We start from the raw sequence: 20,547 nt of genomic DNA, 5'->3' as shown, positions 1-20,547 counted from the left end.
AATCTATTGAATTCCTGCAGTTTTCTACAGAGCTTGCACAAACACGATGTGTCATGATACATACTAAGCTCCAGCAATGAGCTGCAGGAAACTGTTGAAATTTATGTAAAGGGATTTGATGATATAAAATCATTGTTTCAAGTTCTGAAGCCAACAGCAAAGGTCAAAATTCAGCCTCTGTGCTGATGTGTGGCTTCCTTCAGCTGCTTAGGAGAGCAGGCAGCTGTAAGAGTGGGATCTGGTTTCTATGGCATTAGTCTTCTGTGTAACAAGAAAGAAATAATTTTTGAATACATCTTATCATTGCTCTAATGGGAAGAACAACACATTATCTCCTTTATTTATCTTCTCTGTATCATCATATGCGTTAATTCTCTGAAGACTAGCATCTGAACATCTTGAGTTAGATTTCATTAAATCAGATTGGCTTTTGCTGTCAAATTGATGGAAGTAAGTTATTCATTTATAACTCGGCTAATTGATTTACAGAGAGTTAGAAGCTCAGCCTATAATCTTTCCCTAGAATCTCGCTTTTATAATAAGCACCAGAAAGTGAGAGAACAAGAGAAATATCTGATTTCTAGCTGTTGGTAGATAAGACAATTGAAAATTCATATGAAGAACACAGCAGAGTTTGCCATTGAGCCTGACAGAGAAGTGGGGACTTCATTTATGTGTCGTTGTATGTAATTTCTCCTTATCCCAGGCATATTCCACATGGATTTGCATTCCAGATCACAGACTGGTAGATAATGAATAAAAGACCAGCAACCTGCAGTGACATTTTAGTAGTGGGCTGCTCATGAAAAGGAGATGGGGCCAGATGCCCTGTCCCAAATCCCCATGGCACAGAAGAGGAAAGGAGTACCAACTAAGGAGACCAAAATAGAGCAAGAAAGGGGAAAAAGCCACAGGGAAACAGTGAGAGTTTCCCAAATAATTACACAGTGAATTTCCCTACAGGGAAATTCCCTGCAGGTTATTTGTGAGTTTTGTGACTCGGCTAGATGATGCAAGTCTTTTAGTAGAAGATTCAGCCAGCCAACCTGTTGCTTTTTCCCTTCTAGTGGGCCTCTGCTTGAGCCTTTTGCTCTAGAGTTAGGATGGTTTTACATGTGATGAGAGTCACTGGCCTCATTATCAGTGGCTAGTGTGACATGTGATGGTAAGTGGTAGATTAGCACCTGATTATTAAATCAATAAGATGGAAATTGTGAACTTTTTGCTCTGGTTTTTCTGGGTTATTCTGGAAAATATAATCTATTTTTGCTCCTTTTACAATGAATTCTTCTGTGGAGAAGTTGTAACAAAAATCATCTCCTCACTATCACATAAACTTCTGGAATCAGAAACTGCTTTCTCCTGACAGGAGAGGCTATTTACATGGTTTGTTTTTTTCAAGTGGCACAGTAAGCTAATGGCACCAGCTAATTAAAGTTGTCCTTAGCATGGAAATCCCATGGAAAACAGTGCCCAGTGAGAAGAAATTGTTGAAGCCACCATGGTTGATTGGAAAAGCCATATTCAGAAAACTATTCCTGATCAAACCACGAACTCTTGTCATAGCTGACTTCTTGGGAAATGCTTCTATTCCTCCTTCTCTTCTTCTGCATCTTTTTTCTTCTTCTTGAGGGGAGTTGACCAGGTTAACACTGTGGGGTTGGAAGGCACTGGAGTGACATCTCACTGGCAGCCGGCGACAACCTTTCCCTCTGCTTTCTGACCCACAGATGAAGTCGGGGGAGATGGCTGCCAACATCGCGCGGGAGCTGGCGGAGCACACCAGGAACCACCTGTACGCCGGCGACATCGCCTATTCCGTGTCCGCCATGGTCCAGCTTGTCAACCTGCTGGACGTGCAGCTCCGGAACCTGACTCCCGGCGGGAAGGACAGCGCCGCACGCAGCTTGAATAAGGTGAGAGCAGCGGGGCCTTTTCGGTGATATCCTGTCACTTAGCCCAGAAGCGCCTTAGCTGCATTACAGCACCGTGGCTTCCCTGCCCACAGTTTAAGAAGAATTACTAGTCCTTTTGTCATTTCCAGTAGTGAGAGGAATTGGTACACAGCGCTAAAGGTGCCAGGAGTTGCCAGTTATGGGAGGAAATATGAGCTGTGGGCTCTGTAAGAATGCATTTAAAGCTGAAGTTTTCCTTAGTGAAAGGCCCTCTTCATGACTGAATCCCATGTGAACACATGGGATAGTACTTACTTAGGATTCTAATGGTGAGTTGTGTGGGCCTGGTTGTCAGGACAAAGCCCAGCTGGACCCTGGTGATATAAGCACATGGTAATATTGGCCACCCAGACCAATATATAAGACGCAGGATTTTGTTCTCAGCTGCATATCAGGCTCAGACCGTTCTGGCAGTCATGTAAGCATGAACAGAACTTGGTCCCAAGACTATATGAGGACTAAGTAATCCCAGCTAAACCTGAATTTTCTTTGGTGTTTTGTGAAGAGAAATGCTTTTCAGAGAGGTAACACGGCCTTTTTTCTTGTAAGGTGTTATTGTAGACTGATGCTGTTTTAAATGCAAAGGGCTTTGGGGTTGTTTGAGATTTCAGTCACTTGGAAGCTGAACTCCTGCATCTCATGTGCTTTGCATGTGCTGTGAATTGGGTTATCCTGATGCTTTTAATTAGTGCTGCTTCCAGCCATTTTATAACAGTTTAGGTAATAAGAGTATTAACTGTTACATCAGCATAACATTATTTGTTATAATCATACCATGGTTCTTTGTTTCCATGATGGTGATGTCTGACAATATTAGGTAAAGCCAGCAATCAATGTCACCTACTAACGGGTTTCATGGTTGTAATCTGCTTGCTCTTCTGGATGTGCCCCAGCCACACCCAACATTTTGTCAATTCAGCTTTGCAAGCACATATTTTTCATCTTTTTTTTAACCTCACCACATGATATTTGTTTCAATTACGTGAAATGGGGTTGTATCATGGGGGCAGGAATGAGTTACTGAGGGGAAGGGAAGACTGGACAATGCAGAGATCCTCAACTCAGCTGTCACTCCTGGGATCCCCCACTGCAGGTTTCTTCCCCCTGCCATCAGCTTTGCACACACAACTCATACAAATCAATTGCATTCCACATTAAAATTCTGGACCACATGAAGTCCTGCAAAACAGCGATGCGAGTCAGTGATCCAAATGACAGGCTCAGTAATTTACTTGCTCTCATTCCCCACTTAATTCTTTAGAAGAGCAACTACTCTGTGTTCATTTAAGAATGCATGAATTCAACTTGGAAGTAGTATTGGGCAAACAAAAGGCAGCAGAGTTACTGCTCCATTTTCCCCTTCACCGATCAAGAGTATTTAAAAAAAAAACAAAAAAGGAAAAAAGTAATTTGCAAAGAGTTTTGTTTAGTGCTGTTTAGTCAGAAAGGAGAAATAAAGTAAGCACTAGCCATTAAATATTCTTTTAATCATTAAAGGAAATGTGCTAGGGATCCAGAAGTAATCACCTGTGCCGTTTTGTATTGGTGGGGTTTTTTTACAAGCTGATGTACAGTGAATTGAAATAAACTGGCATAATCAGAATTTTTAAAAGCCATCATCTTTCAGGAACCACTTTTCTGTCACTAAAAGCTTTATGCTTTCCACTGGATCAGGCTTAATTAAGGTGATAATTGTTCCATTTCAGACTGGGAAGAACCCCCAAGTGGATAGCTCTGTAATTTTCAGCAAGGCTTTCTTTGATCTCCATTTGTTTCTGTAAAGTCTTCGTACTGGCCAGATTTACCCAGAGGAAGATTTCTACTATAACAAATTGATGAATTAGAAATTAAAATTAGGCATTGCATGATACCTGGGTGTATTTTGCTTATTTCAGAGCCTCAAAACTCTCGAGGACAAATTTGGCTCTCAGCTGTACTAATGGGATTGCACTGCTGTGTGTTGAGAGAACAACTTGCCCTGAATCTTTGTTGATGTGCAATTTCCAACCAAGCACATCAGCAAAACCAAACCCAGCCAAGCCAGTGGCTCTGAGCAGCCTGGTTTTGTGAGCTTTCATTGCAGAGATGCAGAGCTCCCCAATTCCAGCTCGCTGCTGCAGACTGCCTGCCAAGCCCCAGGGATATTGGGATGGGTCCATACAGGTCCAGGCTGTATCAGGATGCAGTCCTGCATGAGTCTTGCTCCCTGGGGTTGGTCCTGCTCATCTGAAGCTTGGTTATATTTCACTGTGGCATCAGCACTGTCTTGACTGCAGAGCCCACGCTCCTCTTATGCAAATAACCATCACCCTCATCCTTTTCAGCCTTGTTTGACATGGAAATGTCATGTGGGATCTCCAAGCTGTAAGAAAAACATCATCTCTTGAGTATCTCTATTAGACTTCAGTGTCTTCTACCATCTAACAGCTGCTCTTGCAAAGTTGCCAGTCTGTGCTTTACTTCACTGAAAAAGGACTAACCCACATTTCTGGAACCAGTCCTTCTAGTTTTCCACGGCTGCCTAACTCACAGTTACTCCTTTAGTTTGGTTGATTTTTCAAGAGCTGTTTAAGAGAGAAATGAGGGTTTTTTCAGAGGCATTTTCTTCATTTTTTCCTTTGTTCTGTCACTAACTTGTTTTTTCTATTCCGTCTTTAATCTGCTCTCTTTATGGACTCAGCTTCAGAAAAGGGAGCGCTCTTGCAGGGCCTATGTCCAGGTATTTCTTGTGTTTTTAGTATGTGTGTCCAGTTGTTTGACTGAATGACTGTGAAGTGGGTCTTGTCTCTGTGAATAATCTGATTATTACCACCTGTGTGGCAGCAAGTTCTAAGGTTAAGGTTACAGGATAATAATGTTATTTTTTTTTTACCTCACCGACCTGCCCGATTTCTCTCAGACTTGACAAAAATTTGGGACAAAATCTCTGAACCATAAAGTGGAAATAAACACAAGAGAGATCTGACAAGATTCATCTGGCCATCTGAATGAGAAGGACAGTATGGAGATGTGCAAGTAAAAAATGCAAAACTGCTGCTCACAGAGCTCTTTCCAGAACAACTGGATTTTGCTTACAGCATGATGCATACTCATGTTGCTACCACCTGCATTTACTTAGTTTTCCTTCTTCCCGTTTTACACTTTTAAATTTAGAAACAATTCAAAATGGCAACACTCAGCATGAGGGAGGAGGTAGGATTGTAATGAAATGCAGTCTCTCACGGAGAGATGTTGAAGAGAGTGCTGCAAACAATGCATAGGGTAATGAATATAACATCCCAAGAAGTTCGCCTGGGTCTGGCCTGACTTTCATAGGCTTACATGATGTTTGATGTGAGCAAAGTCAAGCCCCAGCATCCTGGAAGGATCACACTTGCGGGCTTTTCAGGAGTGAGACCTCAGGTTATTTTATTAATCCTGTCACCTTGCCTTATAGCATTTGCTCCAGTGTTTTATTTATATAAACTTGTTTGTATACTGTAGGTGAGTTAATGCTGCTTTAAGAAATGTGAATGTTTTACCTTCTAATCTCTGTCTTGTGCTTGCGAATGTTAGTGCTGTCCTTATGGGTGGTTGATCATTATGTATATGTGTATGTGTAACACACATAAATGAACTCTATATTTCTGGAGGGGGCTGTGTGTACCTGCATTTTCCTGCAAAATTCCACTTCCTACAGTCAATACTGACTTTATTTTGTGAGCACATATTTCATTTAGTAAATGGGATCAGATGGTCTGGATTTCTAGAGCATTAGAAATAAAACAGTACCCCCCTGTGCTGATAGGCTGTCTTCCCTTTGGAAAATGTCACTAGAGAAAGTCACCTTTTCCCTTCCATATACATTAATGGATAAAGATGAGTTATTCCTTCTCTGGGGTCCCAGAGAAAGCAACTGGCAGGCATCTGAAGGACTTTAGGGAAGTTTGCAGTGCAGTGCTCACTCCCAAGATGGGTACCTTGTGTACTGCTACCACTGGAAATGTGGTGAACCTGCTTTGACTCTGGGCTGCAGAATCCTGTTGGGGACATTGGGTGCTGCCTGATCCATAGCTATCCTTTCCACTGGCTGCACAGGCATTCTCCACAGAGTCAATGCACGCTCCTGCTCTTCTGTCTTTTCAAACAGTAGTTTGAATTGGTGAGTTTAATATGCCCTATAGAAAGCTTGGCCTTGGTAGAATGAAGCCTGAGTACTCTGCAAAAAATTTCAGCTTACCCTTAATTTCAAGGACTCCTTTCCTTTCACTTGGAAAGGTTGCTTGCATGTTTAAAAGATTAATCATACACCTGCTTCTTCAGTAGATGAAAACTCATGAAAGCTCATTGCTTGAGCTGTTAAGTATGGATATGGACAAATCTGGTACATATATTGAAGAGGACAGTCCTGTAAAAGAGGGCTTGAAGAATGAATTAGATTACTTAATTGAACCTTTCCAGCTCTGCTTTGTACTATATGGAGGTAAAGTAATGTATGTCGACTTATTTTCATACAGTATGCTTCCATTTGGAAAATTGCGTGGCTAAAGTCATCAAAAAATCTAGTGAGGGAGAGGTTGTCTGTAATAGCTACTAGATGTGACTGCAGATACTCCTGTTACAGGCTACTCATCCTTTAACAGGAGGTGAAATGTCTGGGCTGGCCAGGGAATTTAGCAGAGATTTTTCAACATCTTAAGCGGTGACACCTTAGGCTTTGTAAAGTCAGTGGAACATGGGAAGTCACTGGCAGATATGGTGTTAATGGCAGAGAAACTGTGTTCAACTTTACTGACATTATCTCCTCATGCTGATCCCATTATTGTGAAGAGCATCTCTGGCTGAATTTGGCTCAGAGGTCTGGAAGTGTACCTTCAATTCTGTGCTCCCTAGACAAAGGAAGGTGCAGTTTGAAGTTTGTGCGAGAGATGTCCAGGAATTGTGAATATCAAAGGTGCTAGAAAAGGGCACTATCAAAAGTGCTGAGGAAAGATGTATTTTTTTGGAAGGAGGAGGGTGACCTGAGAAGATAACGATTGCTAAAATCAGTCTCACTGTTTCCTTTGGGCTAACCAATTTAAGTAGCCATGACAGAACTCCTGTAGTGATTGGTGTATAAAGTCCTCTTAAGCCCAAAATAAATTACTATGAATAAATATACAAAGTGAATGGAGAAATTTTTCAAGATATTCAAACATAAAACTGAGGATGTATTATCAGATTATCACCTCATCTCTTTAGGTACCTTTAAAACCAACATGGATTTAATTTGTTCACTTTCACAGTATTTGTTGAGTTAGAAGCTCAGAGATTTTATTTACTCGAGATAGAGGTTACAAATGCTGCTTCTTTGGTTTCAGATGTGGTAAATGATCTTTTTTTGTCTCGAAAATCCAGCAAGAACCACCCCGGCAGGTGGCATGATGAATACATATTAATATAGTGACTGGACAGTTGCTGGAAGATTTTTCAGTCATGGTGATAATTAAGAAACTGCTAAGTGGGTTTTAATTTGTGAGACTAATTAATAGTCAGCTGAGACTGAGCTGACCAAGGTGTATATAAAGGTGGCAGAGTGGCCTCAGCAAGATGCTCTGTCAGCAAAGAGGGTGGCCTTTTAGAGAGCAGAGATCTACATCTCCTGTGCCTGCCTTTCTGAAGTTCTTGCTCTCTGTCTTGGGAAAGGGATGGAAAAGTCATCATATGGGAGAATGAGTCACAATGGGTGACGCATTTGATTAGCATAGCTTGGTTTGTTGGCTGGTCTGTGATGTAAGCTGGTATGAATTTTCTTTATTTTGTTCAGAATTTATGTTTGTTGATTTTCCAAAAGTTGTTGTCCTTAAACTGAAGCACTGGAGTTGTAGAAAACACAAATCATTTGCCTTTTGGGGATTGTGAAACTTGGTTTAGTGCCACAGATTTCTTCCATGCTCCTTAGCAAAGTGTCATGTGCTCGATGTGCCTCAGCTCCCCAGCTTAAAATACCATGGATGCAATTCTCCTGTCCTCCAGAAACAGAGGTGGGGTAGTAAAGGAAAAAAAAAAAGAGGCTAAGTACTCACATAATGTAGTAACTGAGGCTGTATTAAAACAGAAAACTTAAACATGGGAAAAAAATTAGAGAATTTTGCTGATTTAGTAGCTGGAAACACAGGTTTTATTAAAGGTTCATACCACACCCATGCCTGCAGTCTTTTTATGATGTACATGCATCTGATTGCAAAGTCTGAGCTCACCTGCTTGCTTCACTTGGATTTGTGGACTGCAGCTCTGGGGCATCAGGAGGCCAATGAATTTTCCTGCAGTGCCAAACCAGAAGCCTCTTCCCATGTGAAATTGCAGGCTGTGTTGGGATGAGGATCTTGGAAGACAAAAACTTAACAGGGTTCCCATTTCCCATTCTTTTAGTTTATTTTATAAAGTGAATATGAGTGGTTTTAAAGCCAGAGACTGGTGTATCCAACAGATAGTGTGAATGGCAGCTTTGGGGAAAGGGTGGAAGGAGGCAGCAGAGGGTTGCTTTTGCAGCATCTTACTCATCTAATGGAGTTTGCTGCTCTTGGTTCCTGCATCCTCTGAGCTGCCCTGTAAGTCAGTTTGCCCGGTTTTGTAATTCTGCACTGGTCTGGATAGCAAATGACAAAGATTATGGAGGTGCCACCTGCTCCTTGGTAATTACAAGAGCTTCTGGGTGCAGGTGTCATCAGAGCCATGCATGAAACCAGTGCTGAGATAAATGATGGCAGGCTCCTGGTAGCAGACAGTGGCAAGTGGTTGCAGAGTTGTCCTTCTGATTCTCCTGGAAGTTTTCTGAACACTTGTTTGAAACATGGGCTGTTTGAATTGCTGCACTAAGCAAAAAACGAAAGGCTTTCCTTAGAGAATTCAAGGCATTAAGTTTAGACCTGAGCAGAATTTTTTTTTTTCTTCCTTTGCTAACCTAGTAGTTCTCATCAGATAAAAGGTGCATGTGGGACTTAGCCAGTACTATTTAAAGTGGATTAATTCTGTTTGTCCTACTTCTCTCTTGCTTGCATGATTGGTCCCAACTTCCACAAAGACTAAACGGAAGAAACTTGCGGCTCTGAGAGGGAGCACAAATTGAATTATGCTGTGTTTGCTTGTGTCCTTGTTGTCCCTGTGACAAGAAAGACTCTAACCTCCATTTATACAAAAAAAGAGGCAAATTAATGAAGGTTTTCAAGTTCCTTGTTTGGTGGCTTAATTGGCTGTATGACAAAGAGCTCTGCAATGTATGTCAAACAACTCTGAGAGTTCTCTGATTATTTGTGCATTGCTTGACTCCTGATGCTATTCTGCACAGCCTGTCAGGAGAGGTATCATTGTTAAAGTGGCTGGAATAAACTGGCTAGCAGTGAGCATACAATGTTGTATATTAACTATAGCTACAGGGAGTACTTTTAGCTGCTTTTTCAAGAGATCAAGATGTTTGCCCATCAGCATCAAAGTGCCTAAAACTTTCATTTAATATAATTAAAAGGACATCTGAAAGAAGTGTGACTTGCAGTGAGGTTCTGTGGTTTGGTAGTCCTTTGTTAAAACTCAATGAACTTAATATACTTCACAGCTTGAGAAACCTGCACTTGATTTGTGTCAGCAAGATTGAAGCTAGAAATCCTTACCCTGCATGTTTCTGCTGCAGTGAACCTGTTGTTAGGGGAGAGGAGGATCAAAGCAGCAGCCTTAGGTTTGTGACCAGTCTCCAAAATCCATTGCATAAATGTTAAAAAGGAAGGTGACCCCATGTTCATCCACCTACAACTCAGCTATGCCTATGATTAGGTTCTCATGTGGCAAAACTGAGAAAAAAATATTTAGTAGTTTCTGTGTTGCTCTGTGCTTACTCTCTGCTTGAGTCTGAGTCAGTCCTGGTATCTGGTGTCACTGGTAAAAAGTCTGAATATAAATTGTCATGGGGACAGCGGGAGATGTCCCTTTGATTTGAGCTGCTGGAGTAAAGGATGAGTCTCACAGACTCCCCAGGAGTTTCCTTGGAGGCTGTGGATATTCTGTCAGAGAGGCATTGCTGATGTGTGGCCCATTTTCCTGTCTTGCTACAGCCTTGCTCACTTCCCCAGTGTAATTACTGTAGCAGTTGCTTGTATGGTTTCAAATCCCAAACAGTAGGGCAGCAAATACAGATGATTCATAAATGCAGCTCTCAGCTTATTCTGCGGGGAAGATCTCATTAGATGAAATAGATCGTATGTTCTTTCCTTCTTCCCAATCAATTCCTTTTATTTCAGTCCTGCGGATGTCTTCTGACCTTAAAATATTCTTCCTCGTATAGTAAGTAAAGCAAAACCATAACCTGTAATTTGTAACCTTGTTCTGTTCCTCATATCGCCTATTAATTTTTGCATGCTCCCATTAGGAGATTATTGGTAGATCAAGGCCAAGATTGCGAACCTTGCATACCTAGTAAAAGACCATTAACTCCATAGTTAAGCATTTTGTAGATAGCTAATTTTAATAAAGGTCAGTGCCTTTCTTCTCACTACAGCGAGTTCTCAGCACTGCTGGAATTCAGGCCATTTCTGAGTCAGTACAGTTCCTGTAGCCACAGCATAAACATCTGCTGTATAGTTGAAGAGAGAGGGTTGTACACTCTCTCTTGGGAGCCTTTCCTCTCAATCTTTGGAGCAATTTTAGGAATTCCTATGCTTGGTCATGAGAAGTACTCTTCTTGCCTTTGCCATGAGTAGTAGGCTTTGTCTCAGTTCACCAAAACTGATACCATCTCTTACCAATCACCATTCTGGTACCAGATGTAAGATAGTGCTTCTGGCTTACTTGTGAAGGCAGAGACAAATATTAGCAGTAGATATTTGAACTATTTACTTATTTTCAAGCACTCACTGTGGCTGAGCTCCTTTCAGTCTAAATATGTTTGTCCATTCCATTGAATGCTACAACAGTCTTGTGATGACCATGTTGCTTTTTTAAAAAAAAAAAATTCGACAATGACTGAGCTTCCCTGTAAGAAATTCTCTCCATTGTGCTTACTGATGCTTTGGCCAGAGACAGATTTTGATGTTGAATTAAAAGAATAAATGGCAAGGAAAAAAAATCATCCAAGAGTGAAGTGCCTTGTCAGACAGATTTGAAGGCACTTTTCAGCTAAGAAGTAGAATTTAGTGCCATCATGTAGTCAAATGACATTTTCCTTGTTTAGGAAGCTGAAGAATGACACATGCATCTCTTTTTTCCAGAAGTCCCACACAGCAGATGAGTGTAATCATTTGATTGATGACCCCTGTGTAGTGGGATTGAGGTGCTGTTCATTTGCCACTTTAAAAAGACATATCATTTCCTGAGCTGGTCTCTTTCAATGCAGTAACCTTTCCAGAAGTATTTGTGTTCCTACTTCCATACGTTCATAGTGGTCCTCTCCTCCTACTGTCACAGGTACATTCAGAGTTAATGGGAGTTTCTCTTGCACTGGTGCTTTTTCTGGCCAGAGGCAAGAATCAAGCAACTTCCAGCACAACTTGTCATCAATGGCATTGATTGTGCCTTTAACTTAATTAGTTTGGAGGCTTGCAAATATTGATAGCTTGAGGAACGGGTTTTGTTTTAGCACTAGGTGTTTAATATGAACACAGACCAAAACCAGCCATTCTTGAGCAAGGATACATGTAAGCTTTTTCCAAGTACCACTGCTTTCCAGGTGGAAAAAGGGAAAAAAGAGCATTACATTGTGGTCATTGTACTGTATCAACATTTCAGTGCATCTGCTCTCTGATGGGTTTTCCACTTGCACTGTGAAGTGTGGAGCTGAAAGGGTTTTGTGCTTTTTTTCCTCTTCTGATTTGCCATAAAACCTCAAGCTGTTATAAAAAGTGGGCTAGTTACGTGTTTGTATTTTTCCAATAAAGACAAGGCATTTGTTTGGGAGCAGTGTGGGCAGACCTCAGGGAGGACCAGAAGCTCAGGCCATAAGAACAGCCTGAGGCTGTGCCTGCATGGTTGCACTCTGCAGGTTGAGCACTGCTGTTCTCAGGAAGGGTGAGCAAATCTCTAAGGATGAGTCTGTGCTGGCAAACACCTCTGGCACAGGGGTACCAAAGCACTGCTTGCTTCATGCACCAGCCATGATTTTGGCCTAGCTATGAAAAGCCTCATGGCTATAGCTCCTTATATACTAATTTTTGAAAGTGCACTGCATGAGATTTCCTGTGAGATCAAGGAAGTGTTAGCAGTATGAGACAGGGCTTTAGAAGTTATAAAATTCTGATGTTTTAATTAGAGATGCCATTGCAAAAGTGGTGCTTTATTGCCCTGTGCCACTCTCCTCATTCTCCCAAAGCTGCTATTATGAGGTAGGTCCTTGATAGAAGTTTCATGCTAAATAAAGTGTACTGTGTGTTCAGTTTCTTCCTAAGGAGATCTTCCTTTGTAAGGAAGGACAAACTGCATATTTGAAGATAACTCAACAGAAGGATTCAACCAATATTCCCTGTAGGACCAGCTGGTATTCACTTGCCATAAAGCATTATTTTCTCCAGTTGTAGGTTTGTTGAGATTTTTGATCTTCCATCAGTTGCTCAGCAAGAGGCCAAAACAAACAATAAGGGTTTAAAGAGGTTCTAACTCTAGGAGAGCTGCTGGTTTTCTAAGGTTAGGGTTGCTGTACTCAAGCACCGTTGCACATTGCAGTCTGGTGCCAGATTTGGCAATGAGCTGAGTACCTCTAACATCTCCTAGTGATTTTCAGTGTTAAGTCCCAGTTAAAGAGAGATTTTACATTGCAAAATCTGTTTTTATCAAAGAGTGGTGTATTGGATGTTGATACAGTGGGAGAAAAATAAATAGATACGGTATCGCTGGATATATACAGAGTTCAAACCTCCTAGGTTTAAACTGTGTGCCACATAGCCAGGTATTCTCATCAGACATTTCTAGAGGGGGAGAATGAACAAACAAAATTCAGCTTAATGAAATGTAGCAGCTGTCACAAAGGAAATCAATGGGATATGTACAACTGGCCTTTTAGTAATGCATAATTACTGTAAGGCTTCTAATTAGTTTCCTTTTTACAGTGCATCTTTTAATACCAATTTGTAAGTGTCTAAGAAGGAAGGTTTGCATTTTGTTTCTTTTTTGTAACCTCAGGATAGAACTAAGAAGCCGTGAGCACATACCCTTATTTGGGTAAAATCTCCCTCTGCAGTTTATTAACATTTATTTGCATTGAACATACAGTCTGTGGTTCCATATAACTACATAATGAAAGGCACCACCATCATAGGATTTGTCTTTTGTGCTCAGCAGGGTCTTGCTCTTCTCTTAATGTCCAATTGTAGTCACTGCTGGGGACATTAAAGGTCCACTGTGTCTAATATTCTGTGACCCAGGATGGTTGCTGTTTACAGGCTGGTAATTAGAGGGTTTGGCTTTGCAAGTACAGATACCCTGACATCACAGAGAGCATGAAGCTGTGCATCTCAGCACAGTCTGCCTTCTTGCCTTCCTTCTGCCACGTTCTTCCTCCCTCATTTGATCTTAGCCTACAAACAAGCAAGCTGTGCTTTATGAAACCTTTCTCTTCATCTAATTTGAGTTACTTTTGTCCTTCTCCTGGTGCATCTGTGTGCTTGTGCTGTCCAGTCGTTAGGTCTAAGCAACCACAGCATTGTTTTGGTGCCATGCTGTGCATGGTTTTGAGGTATGTTTGGGCTCCAAGCCCGGCAGTTTTATTTTGCAAGAAGCTCAGCTGAGCTGCATTTGGAAGGTAGTCCCAGGAGAGGTAGTTATTTAGCTTGGGAAGCAAGGACAGGGTCTTCAAGCGAGGTCATTATTTAATAGATGTTCAGTTCTTTATGGATAGGTGATATCTCTATGGATAATCTCATGTGATTTTGGGCAAAATGGGAATAATCCTTGGGGTAGTTTCTTCTACTTTAAGTGGGGAGAGAAACTAGAGAGTATCTGGGCTCCCTACTTGGCTGCATGTTAAAGGTAGAAGTGGAATGGGATGGGATGAAACTACATCAAAACTTTCCTATTTCCCTTTGCAAGTCCTGACCCTTATCAGGATCCCCGGGATCTCAGGTGAAGCCTACCAGTCCATCAGCTCCCAAGCACACCTGTCCCATGCCTTCTGCATTTTGAAGGTTCTCTCTCAGGGCTAACCCTCCTCCAGCTGGTCACTGAGAGACTTCCCTGGAGGTTTGGCACAGCTGTTTCTTCTATGCTGGAGCTTCATCAGACCACAAAGTCATTGGACCAGGTGCCAAAGCCCCGTAAATCACAAAGGCTCTGCTTAAATATAAAGACAGAGGCCTATCCTTGTTATGTGTGCCTGCTTTCCCACAGCTCCCAATTCCCTTGCCCAACTTTCCCCAGTTGGCATCTCTGTCTCACTAGGCACTGTTGCTATAACAGCTGTTTTGTTTCATTTAAACACCTACCTCAGCTCCTGTCCAAAATGCAAACATTTCATTAGCACCTCATCTCCTTGGCTTCAGCCCACAGCACTCGGCCATAATGAAGTGCTGCACTCAGAAATATAATGTGGGGAACACTTGATTAATGCACTGAGACAGGTGAGGGGAATGACCCTCTGGGAAAAGCAGGGGACTAAATTAATCTCGGATGTAATGCCAACAAAGACAGTCTACCAGCTTTGTTCAGATACATGATAAGGACGTGACCCAAAGTCCTTGGAAATCTTCCCAGAGCTTTTGTGTTTGACCCCAAACCCAAAGTGATGTGAAGTGGCTGGTTTCAGGTTAGTCACTTCAAGAGGATGGATGCTCAGCATTGGGTGGGGAGTGCACATGGTGCAGGAAGCAGTGCATTAGGCATAACTGGTGTTCTCTCTCAAACTGGCACACACACATTTGTGCATATTTCACACAAAAGAATGAATGCATTAGATAAAATACTTTTTCTGGGGGAAAGTCTTTGTAGCAGATGTTTCAGTGTAATACAAATATTTCAGCATCTGTTTCATGTTCTGATGAATAGACATTACCTTTCTGTCCAGAGCCAGGAGCTGGATCTGCTGCAAAGACATTTTCCACCATTCAGATATTGATAAAAGTATGCAGGATGTTGTTTAGCAGAGAATTTAAGACACCAGGAGCTGAGTTAAATGGAGGTAAGGCAAATTGTGTGATAACATTGAAAGGGGAGAAAAATCCTCATTTTTCTGCTTTCTAGACATAAAAGGTCTTTACAAGAAAAGACCATGTTGTGTAGAAGCTGCACCACAAAACAATCAATCTTTTTTGTCACTGGAAAAGAATACCACCTATTTTTTTGCCTATGAAGAGATAAGCTACTGAATTATACTACAGAATTTTATTAAGAGCTGCAGAGATCAGGCCTCCAAATTCTAAAACACAGAAAAAATGCCAGATTTAAATGCTATGGATTTTCCAGTTTCTTCTAAACTACTAATTTCAACCATTTTGTTGTATGTACATATCAAATGTGTTAAGATAAGCTTTAGACTCTTCAGGAAAATAAGTTTAAGAATCAGTTTAAAAAATTGCTTCATGGTTATCAAGTTCCACTTAAAACCAAATGAGTGAGTCATTCTGCTTATGGGATAGGAGGTTTGGCGTAGGAACAAATGAGTTAATTGACCATGAATAAATGTAACTGTGAGAGTAGGAGCTTTGTGCTGTCAGAGCAGCCCAATTATGGTGCAGTCTCCCAACAGGAAACCTGGTGGTGTGAGAAACCTTCCAAACTCAAGGAAGGTGTCTTCGCTGGGATTAAAAGCACTAGCACTGGCAGTTCTAGCTGTCTTTGCTTCTCCTCCAACCTTGCTGTAATTGAAATGCTTGTTAAGGTCATGTGGATGTACCAATAAATTCTAGTTTGATGTGATCATATCTCTTACTGCTCATTTGCACCTGACCATGACTGGTGAGTGAGTCAGGATGCTCTGTGCCACACTTTGCCATTGGAACACTCCTCCTGAAGGCTCTGCTGGAGAGTGGGCTATGCCACAGCTTCTTTCCACCCATGGCTTTAGCAATGGTTTCAGGAGTAAATATGTGCTCAGCATACAGAAAATTATTACAAACAGCAATTCCATCTTGAAGGGCAGGTTGGTTTCTGCAGTCAGCATATAGCTGGCAGTGGAGGTGTGTGTCTCTGTGGGGTAGACCTGCCTGGTGACTAGACCCTAACTAGTTGAAGAAAGCATGATCAAAGTAGCTTATTTTTTATCCTATTCCTCAGCACAGTCAGTTCTATCAACTGGTACAGCTGGTCTCATTTAAAAATGTTAGCTGAAAAGTGTTTGAGTCAGCTGTGGCTAGTAATGAAGTGGAGGGTTTAGGCTGGGAAAAGCCTTCAGTTTGGGTAAATTCTACTGCAGTAATTTTGCAGTTCATGAGACCAGTACAGTTTTGTGTGATCCTATGTGCGCATCCAGATTAACCTGTGGGAAGTTATCCATGGGAGAGCTCTTTGTGTGTGGCAGCCCAGTGCAGAAGGTGCACTGTAGGAGGGGGCTGAAGCAATTTCTGCAGGGCTAACTCCGTCCTGAATGCAGTGATTTGAAATGTAGTGTCTTATCTAAATCTCGATGGGCACCTGCTGCTGCTCTGGATGAAATGGTGTAATTCAGCTATCTCTGCGTCTTCATGGCTGCCTGCCAGAGGTTATGTGGTGGGAAATGTTTTAGGGAGCATAGCCTTTGCAGATACTAAATACCTTCCTTGAGTGCCCCAGCCCTACTTTTGAGTTCTGGTGTTGCAGATGGGTTTTCCCTGCATGTTTCCTTAACTGTCATCTTCCTCCTACCTCTCCTTCCCCACCTGCCCTCATTCCTTCTTCTTCCAAGCCCAGAGCTGGTGATTATGGAAGCAGAAAAGCGCCGTTCCCCAGTTGCATTTATAATAAAATCAGTATCTCCTCCCTGTCCCATCTGGTGGTATAAAAATTGTCCTGCTCCATTGTGGGCTGCCCCAATGGGTGGAGGAAGGAGATGCTGTCGTCCCCCTGTAAACTGTTGCGTGTGGAGGAGGGGACTAATCATATGACAGAGGTCTCTGGTGCTTTAGGTTTGTTGGAGCTTTTCCTCACTCCATCCCTCTGCCTTGCAGGCCATGGTGGAGACAGTGAACAACCTGCTGCAGCCTCAGGCTCTGAACGCCTGGAGGGACCTGAATGCCAGCGAGCAGCAGCGTGCAGCCACCAAGCTGCTGGACACGGTGGAGGACAGTGCCTTCGTGCTGGCTGACAACCTGCTGAAGACAGACATCGTCCGGGAGAACACTGACAACATCCGTAAGGGGCAAATCCCAGCATAGCGGGAGCAGCCAGTGGAAGAGTAAAGGCTGCAAAGCCCAGCTTTGGTCCTGGTCTCCCTAGATTAATTGGAGACCAATTTGTTAGATAGGTCTTGGGCCTCTGTCTGAAGGACTTCAAAGTCTTTCCAAAAGAGCCTAAAGGAATAAGGCAGCTCTCTGCCCTTGAAATCCCATGGAAAGTGAGCACCTGACCTGCCTTTATTACTCCCGGCTTTGAGGGTATAATCTGGGCTAGAGCAATGAGAGCACTGCTTCACAGGGGAATTGTTCATCGTAAAGCAGTTGTGTTTCATTTCATACAAATTTGTGTCTTTATTCAGCTGATTGTTGATTTTAATTAAAAAACAAGCATGATGGAAAGCACCAGCACTCCCACTGCGCATATGTAAAATGAGAACAACTCTTCTTTCTATTTCTATGAATACAGATCCTGAGCACTGATAACATTTACAGAAAGTACCAATCGCCAGTGGCAAAGAGCTAGTATTCTCAGATTTTCATTTTAACCATTGTCCTTAATATCCTGAGGTTCTTGTTTACAAGAACTGGTTGTCTTTTGTCTTCCACAGAGAGTAGAATTTATTTGCACTTTTTTAAAAATTAAATTTAAAACTTCTTCAGGGCAAAGATTTAAAAAGAAACAGGAGCCCAAACACATTCTAGCATGCAGCACTGTAAGTTGATTCCCCTCCTCTCAGCTGGTCTGGAACACCATTTTGTAGCTTGGAAATACCATGTTGGTGATTATTTCAGCAGGGATTTTTTTCTTAGTGTCTGTCTCTTTTGCACACAGAGCTGGAAGTTGCGAGACTAAGCACAGATGGGAATCTGGAAGATCTGAAGTTTCCCCAGAGCATGGGCCATGGGAGTGCCATTCAGCTGTCAGCAAATACCTTGAAGCAAAATGGTCGAAATGGTAGGTCTGGCACTTCAGGTCATGCCTTAGGCATTGTTTGGTGTTTAACCATTATAAGTAAAGTATTAATGGCTATGTTAATATTTAAATTAATGGGTAGCGTCATTTGCTCATGCCCTTGACTGCGAGCTATGTTGGCTGACTGGGAATGTATTATATTGCTAAGTGATTTGCAGCCTTCAAAAGTATTTTATGATGGTAAAAATGCATCGGATCCTTAAATTATGGGGCTTCTGGGGCACAGTGCTGAATCTAGAGAAGTGCTTTTAACTGCTGAGTTTTGCAGTAGGAGGCTTCAGATGGGATAAGAGGCTCATTTTAGTAAACTGCTTCACAGCAGGGCACTGTACAAATATCTGAAAAAGCAGAGGGAAGAAACAATGGCAGCAAATATTACTAATGAGCCAACATGGCAGAAAAAGTTGATTAACTGTTATAAGTCTAAATCTTTAGTGCCTTTCTGTAACTTATGACCCTCCTGATACAGCGTAAATTTTAGATGATGTTATATGTGAATGGTCTTCATCCTGCCAAGCCATTTAATTCCAGATCAGGAGTTTGAGCAGACACATTTGTTGATCTCTACATCATCACTGTAAACCAACTTCAAACTCAGGCTTCTACTGGTGGGCCCAACATGCTCCTATTTCTGAGTTCCTTTAAAATTTAATCTGTGTACAGGGGCTAACATTCATATACAGGCTTTGGTCACTGCAGGCAAAACACAGAATTACTGGCTTGGGTTGGAAAATACCTTTAAGATCATCTGGTTCCAAGCCCCTTGCCATGAGCAGGGACACTCCCTACTAAATTAAGTTTCTCAAGCCCAATCCAACCTTGAACACTTCCAGAGATAGGGCATCCCCAGCTTCTCTGGGCAATCTGTGCCATTCACCCTCCTCTGTGTAAAGAATAAAGAACATGGAGTCATAGGGCAACATTACAACCAGACCAGATGTGTTAAAATTTCCAAAAGTTTTCGACAAAGTTTTGTCTGGTGGTTCAGAAAGAAAGTCTTGCTTTTGACTTGCTTGCAGATAGAATTTGAGGAGAAGTATTTATTTTAGAGACAGTTTAAAACTCCAACAGAGCAGGACTTTACTCTGCTATCTGTTGGCAGCAATGAAAAGGAAGTTTTGTATTTCTAAACATGGTATCACTGGAATTCTCTTCAAAGCAGAACTCCATCAATTTGCACCAGCTTGACACATGCCCAGAGGTCATCAAAGAGCTACAAATAAAAGTATTATGGAAGGATTTAGGTTGGGAGGAACCTTTGGAGTCATCAGTGCCTCACCTTCCTCAGATGCTGTGGTGATTCATATAGAAACAATAACATACCTCTCCACAGCTAATACATATAAAGGTGAACTAATCACATTCCATACTTATTTATAGGCTGTGAAATAATGTGCAAAACAGAAGGCAAGCTGGATGGTTTCAGTTAAAAGCAGTTGCTGGTAGACTTGGTTTTCTGCAGGCTCTCTATTGGTGTTTTTCTGATTATCTGATTGGCAAATGAAGAGAATAAATGTATTTTTAAATAAAATTTCTGAAATTTTGTTTTACCTCTCATGTGTGATTGGACTTGTGTTGAAAAGATTTTGATTTCTTTTCCCAGATTTGTCCTTACACTTTTCTGAGATAGTCTTAATTTGTTACCAGGCTAAATTACAGTTTTATACTGCATCTGTGCAACATGTCAGCTTGAAACATGTTTCCCAGGTATATCCAGGAGAATAAAGTGATGTCAGGTGGGAAACGGACCACCTGGCCTCTTTCTTTCTGAAGCTAGTTACATTTACTGATGCCAAAACTAAGCCCACCTTCCCTGTCTGTCTTCTGCTCATGTGTTTGCTTATAAAAGTTTCTTTTGGAAAAGCAACTCTGCCCTTCTTATCATAGGACTGGTTGTTGCACTTCTTGGTGCTCATTGGAATTGGCAAGAGGTGGGTTTTCATATGCCACATGTTGGTCCTTTCACATTTTCTCAGACCAGTTTTGAAGTTGGTTAAGAGAAAAGATTTGCAATCTGAACAATAAAAAGCCACCCCAGTGATTCGACCTGCCTGTCTAATCTCTTACCTCTCTTGTAGGTGAGATCAGGGTGGCTTTTGTGCTGTACAACAACCTGGGCACCTATCTCTCCACGGAGAATGCCAGCATGAAGTTGGGAACAGAGGCGATGTCAACCAATCACTCCGTCATTGTCAACTCCCCTGTCATCACGGCAGCAATAAATAAAGAGTTCAGCAATAAGGTTTACCTGGCTGATCCTGTGGTGTTTACTGTCAAGCACATCAAGGTATGTGAGTTCAAAAACCACTTCTCTTTTTTTTTTTTTTTTGTTTCTGAAATGAAATGATGCAAAAGTTGGCTGCTGTGAGGCCCCCAGCAA

The 20,547-nt window shown here is 41.8% G+C and overlaps 1 protein-coding gene across 17 annotated transcripts in view; it reads left to right on the top strand.

The window, feature by feature from the left end:
- Positions 1 to 20,547, top strand: part of ADGRL3 (adhesion G protein-coupled receptor L3) — a 250,473-nt gene that overhangs the window by 166,225 nt on the left and 63,701 nt on the right. For 13 of the 17 annotated variants that reach the window (XM_062493019.1, XM_062493033.1, XM_062493028.1 and 10 more), the window contains 5 exons: positions 1,731 to 1,916; positions 4,636 to 4,674; positions 17,027 to 17,210; positions 18,027 to 18,149; positions 20,246 to 20,454. In XM_062493019.1, the coding sequence (XP_062349003.1) occupies positions 1,731 to 1,916; positions 4,636 to 4,674; positions 17,027 to 17,210; positions 18,027 to 18,149; positions 20,246 to 20,454 (741 nt within the window). The remainder of the gene's footprint in view (positions 1 to 1,730; positions 1,917 to 4,635; positions 4,675 to 17,026; positions 17,211 to 18,026; positions 18,150 to 20,245; positions 20,455 to 20,547) is intronic. The other 4 variants (XM_062493032.1, XM_062493030.1, XM_062493027.1 and 1 more) reach the window with 1 other exon arrangement.

This window comes from Cinclus cinclus, chromosome 5 (genome assembly GCF_963662255.1).
Source record: "Cinclus cinclus chromosome 5, bCinCin1.1, whole genome shotgun sequence".
Lineage (NCBI taxonomy): Eukaryota > Metazoa > Chordata > Aves > Passeriformes > Cinclidae > Cinclus > Cinclus cinclus.
This window is presented reverse-complemented; position numbering and strand designations above follow the sequence as displayed.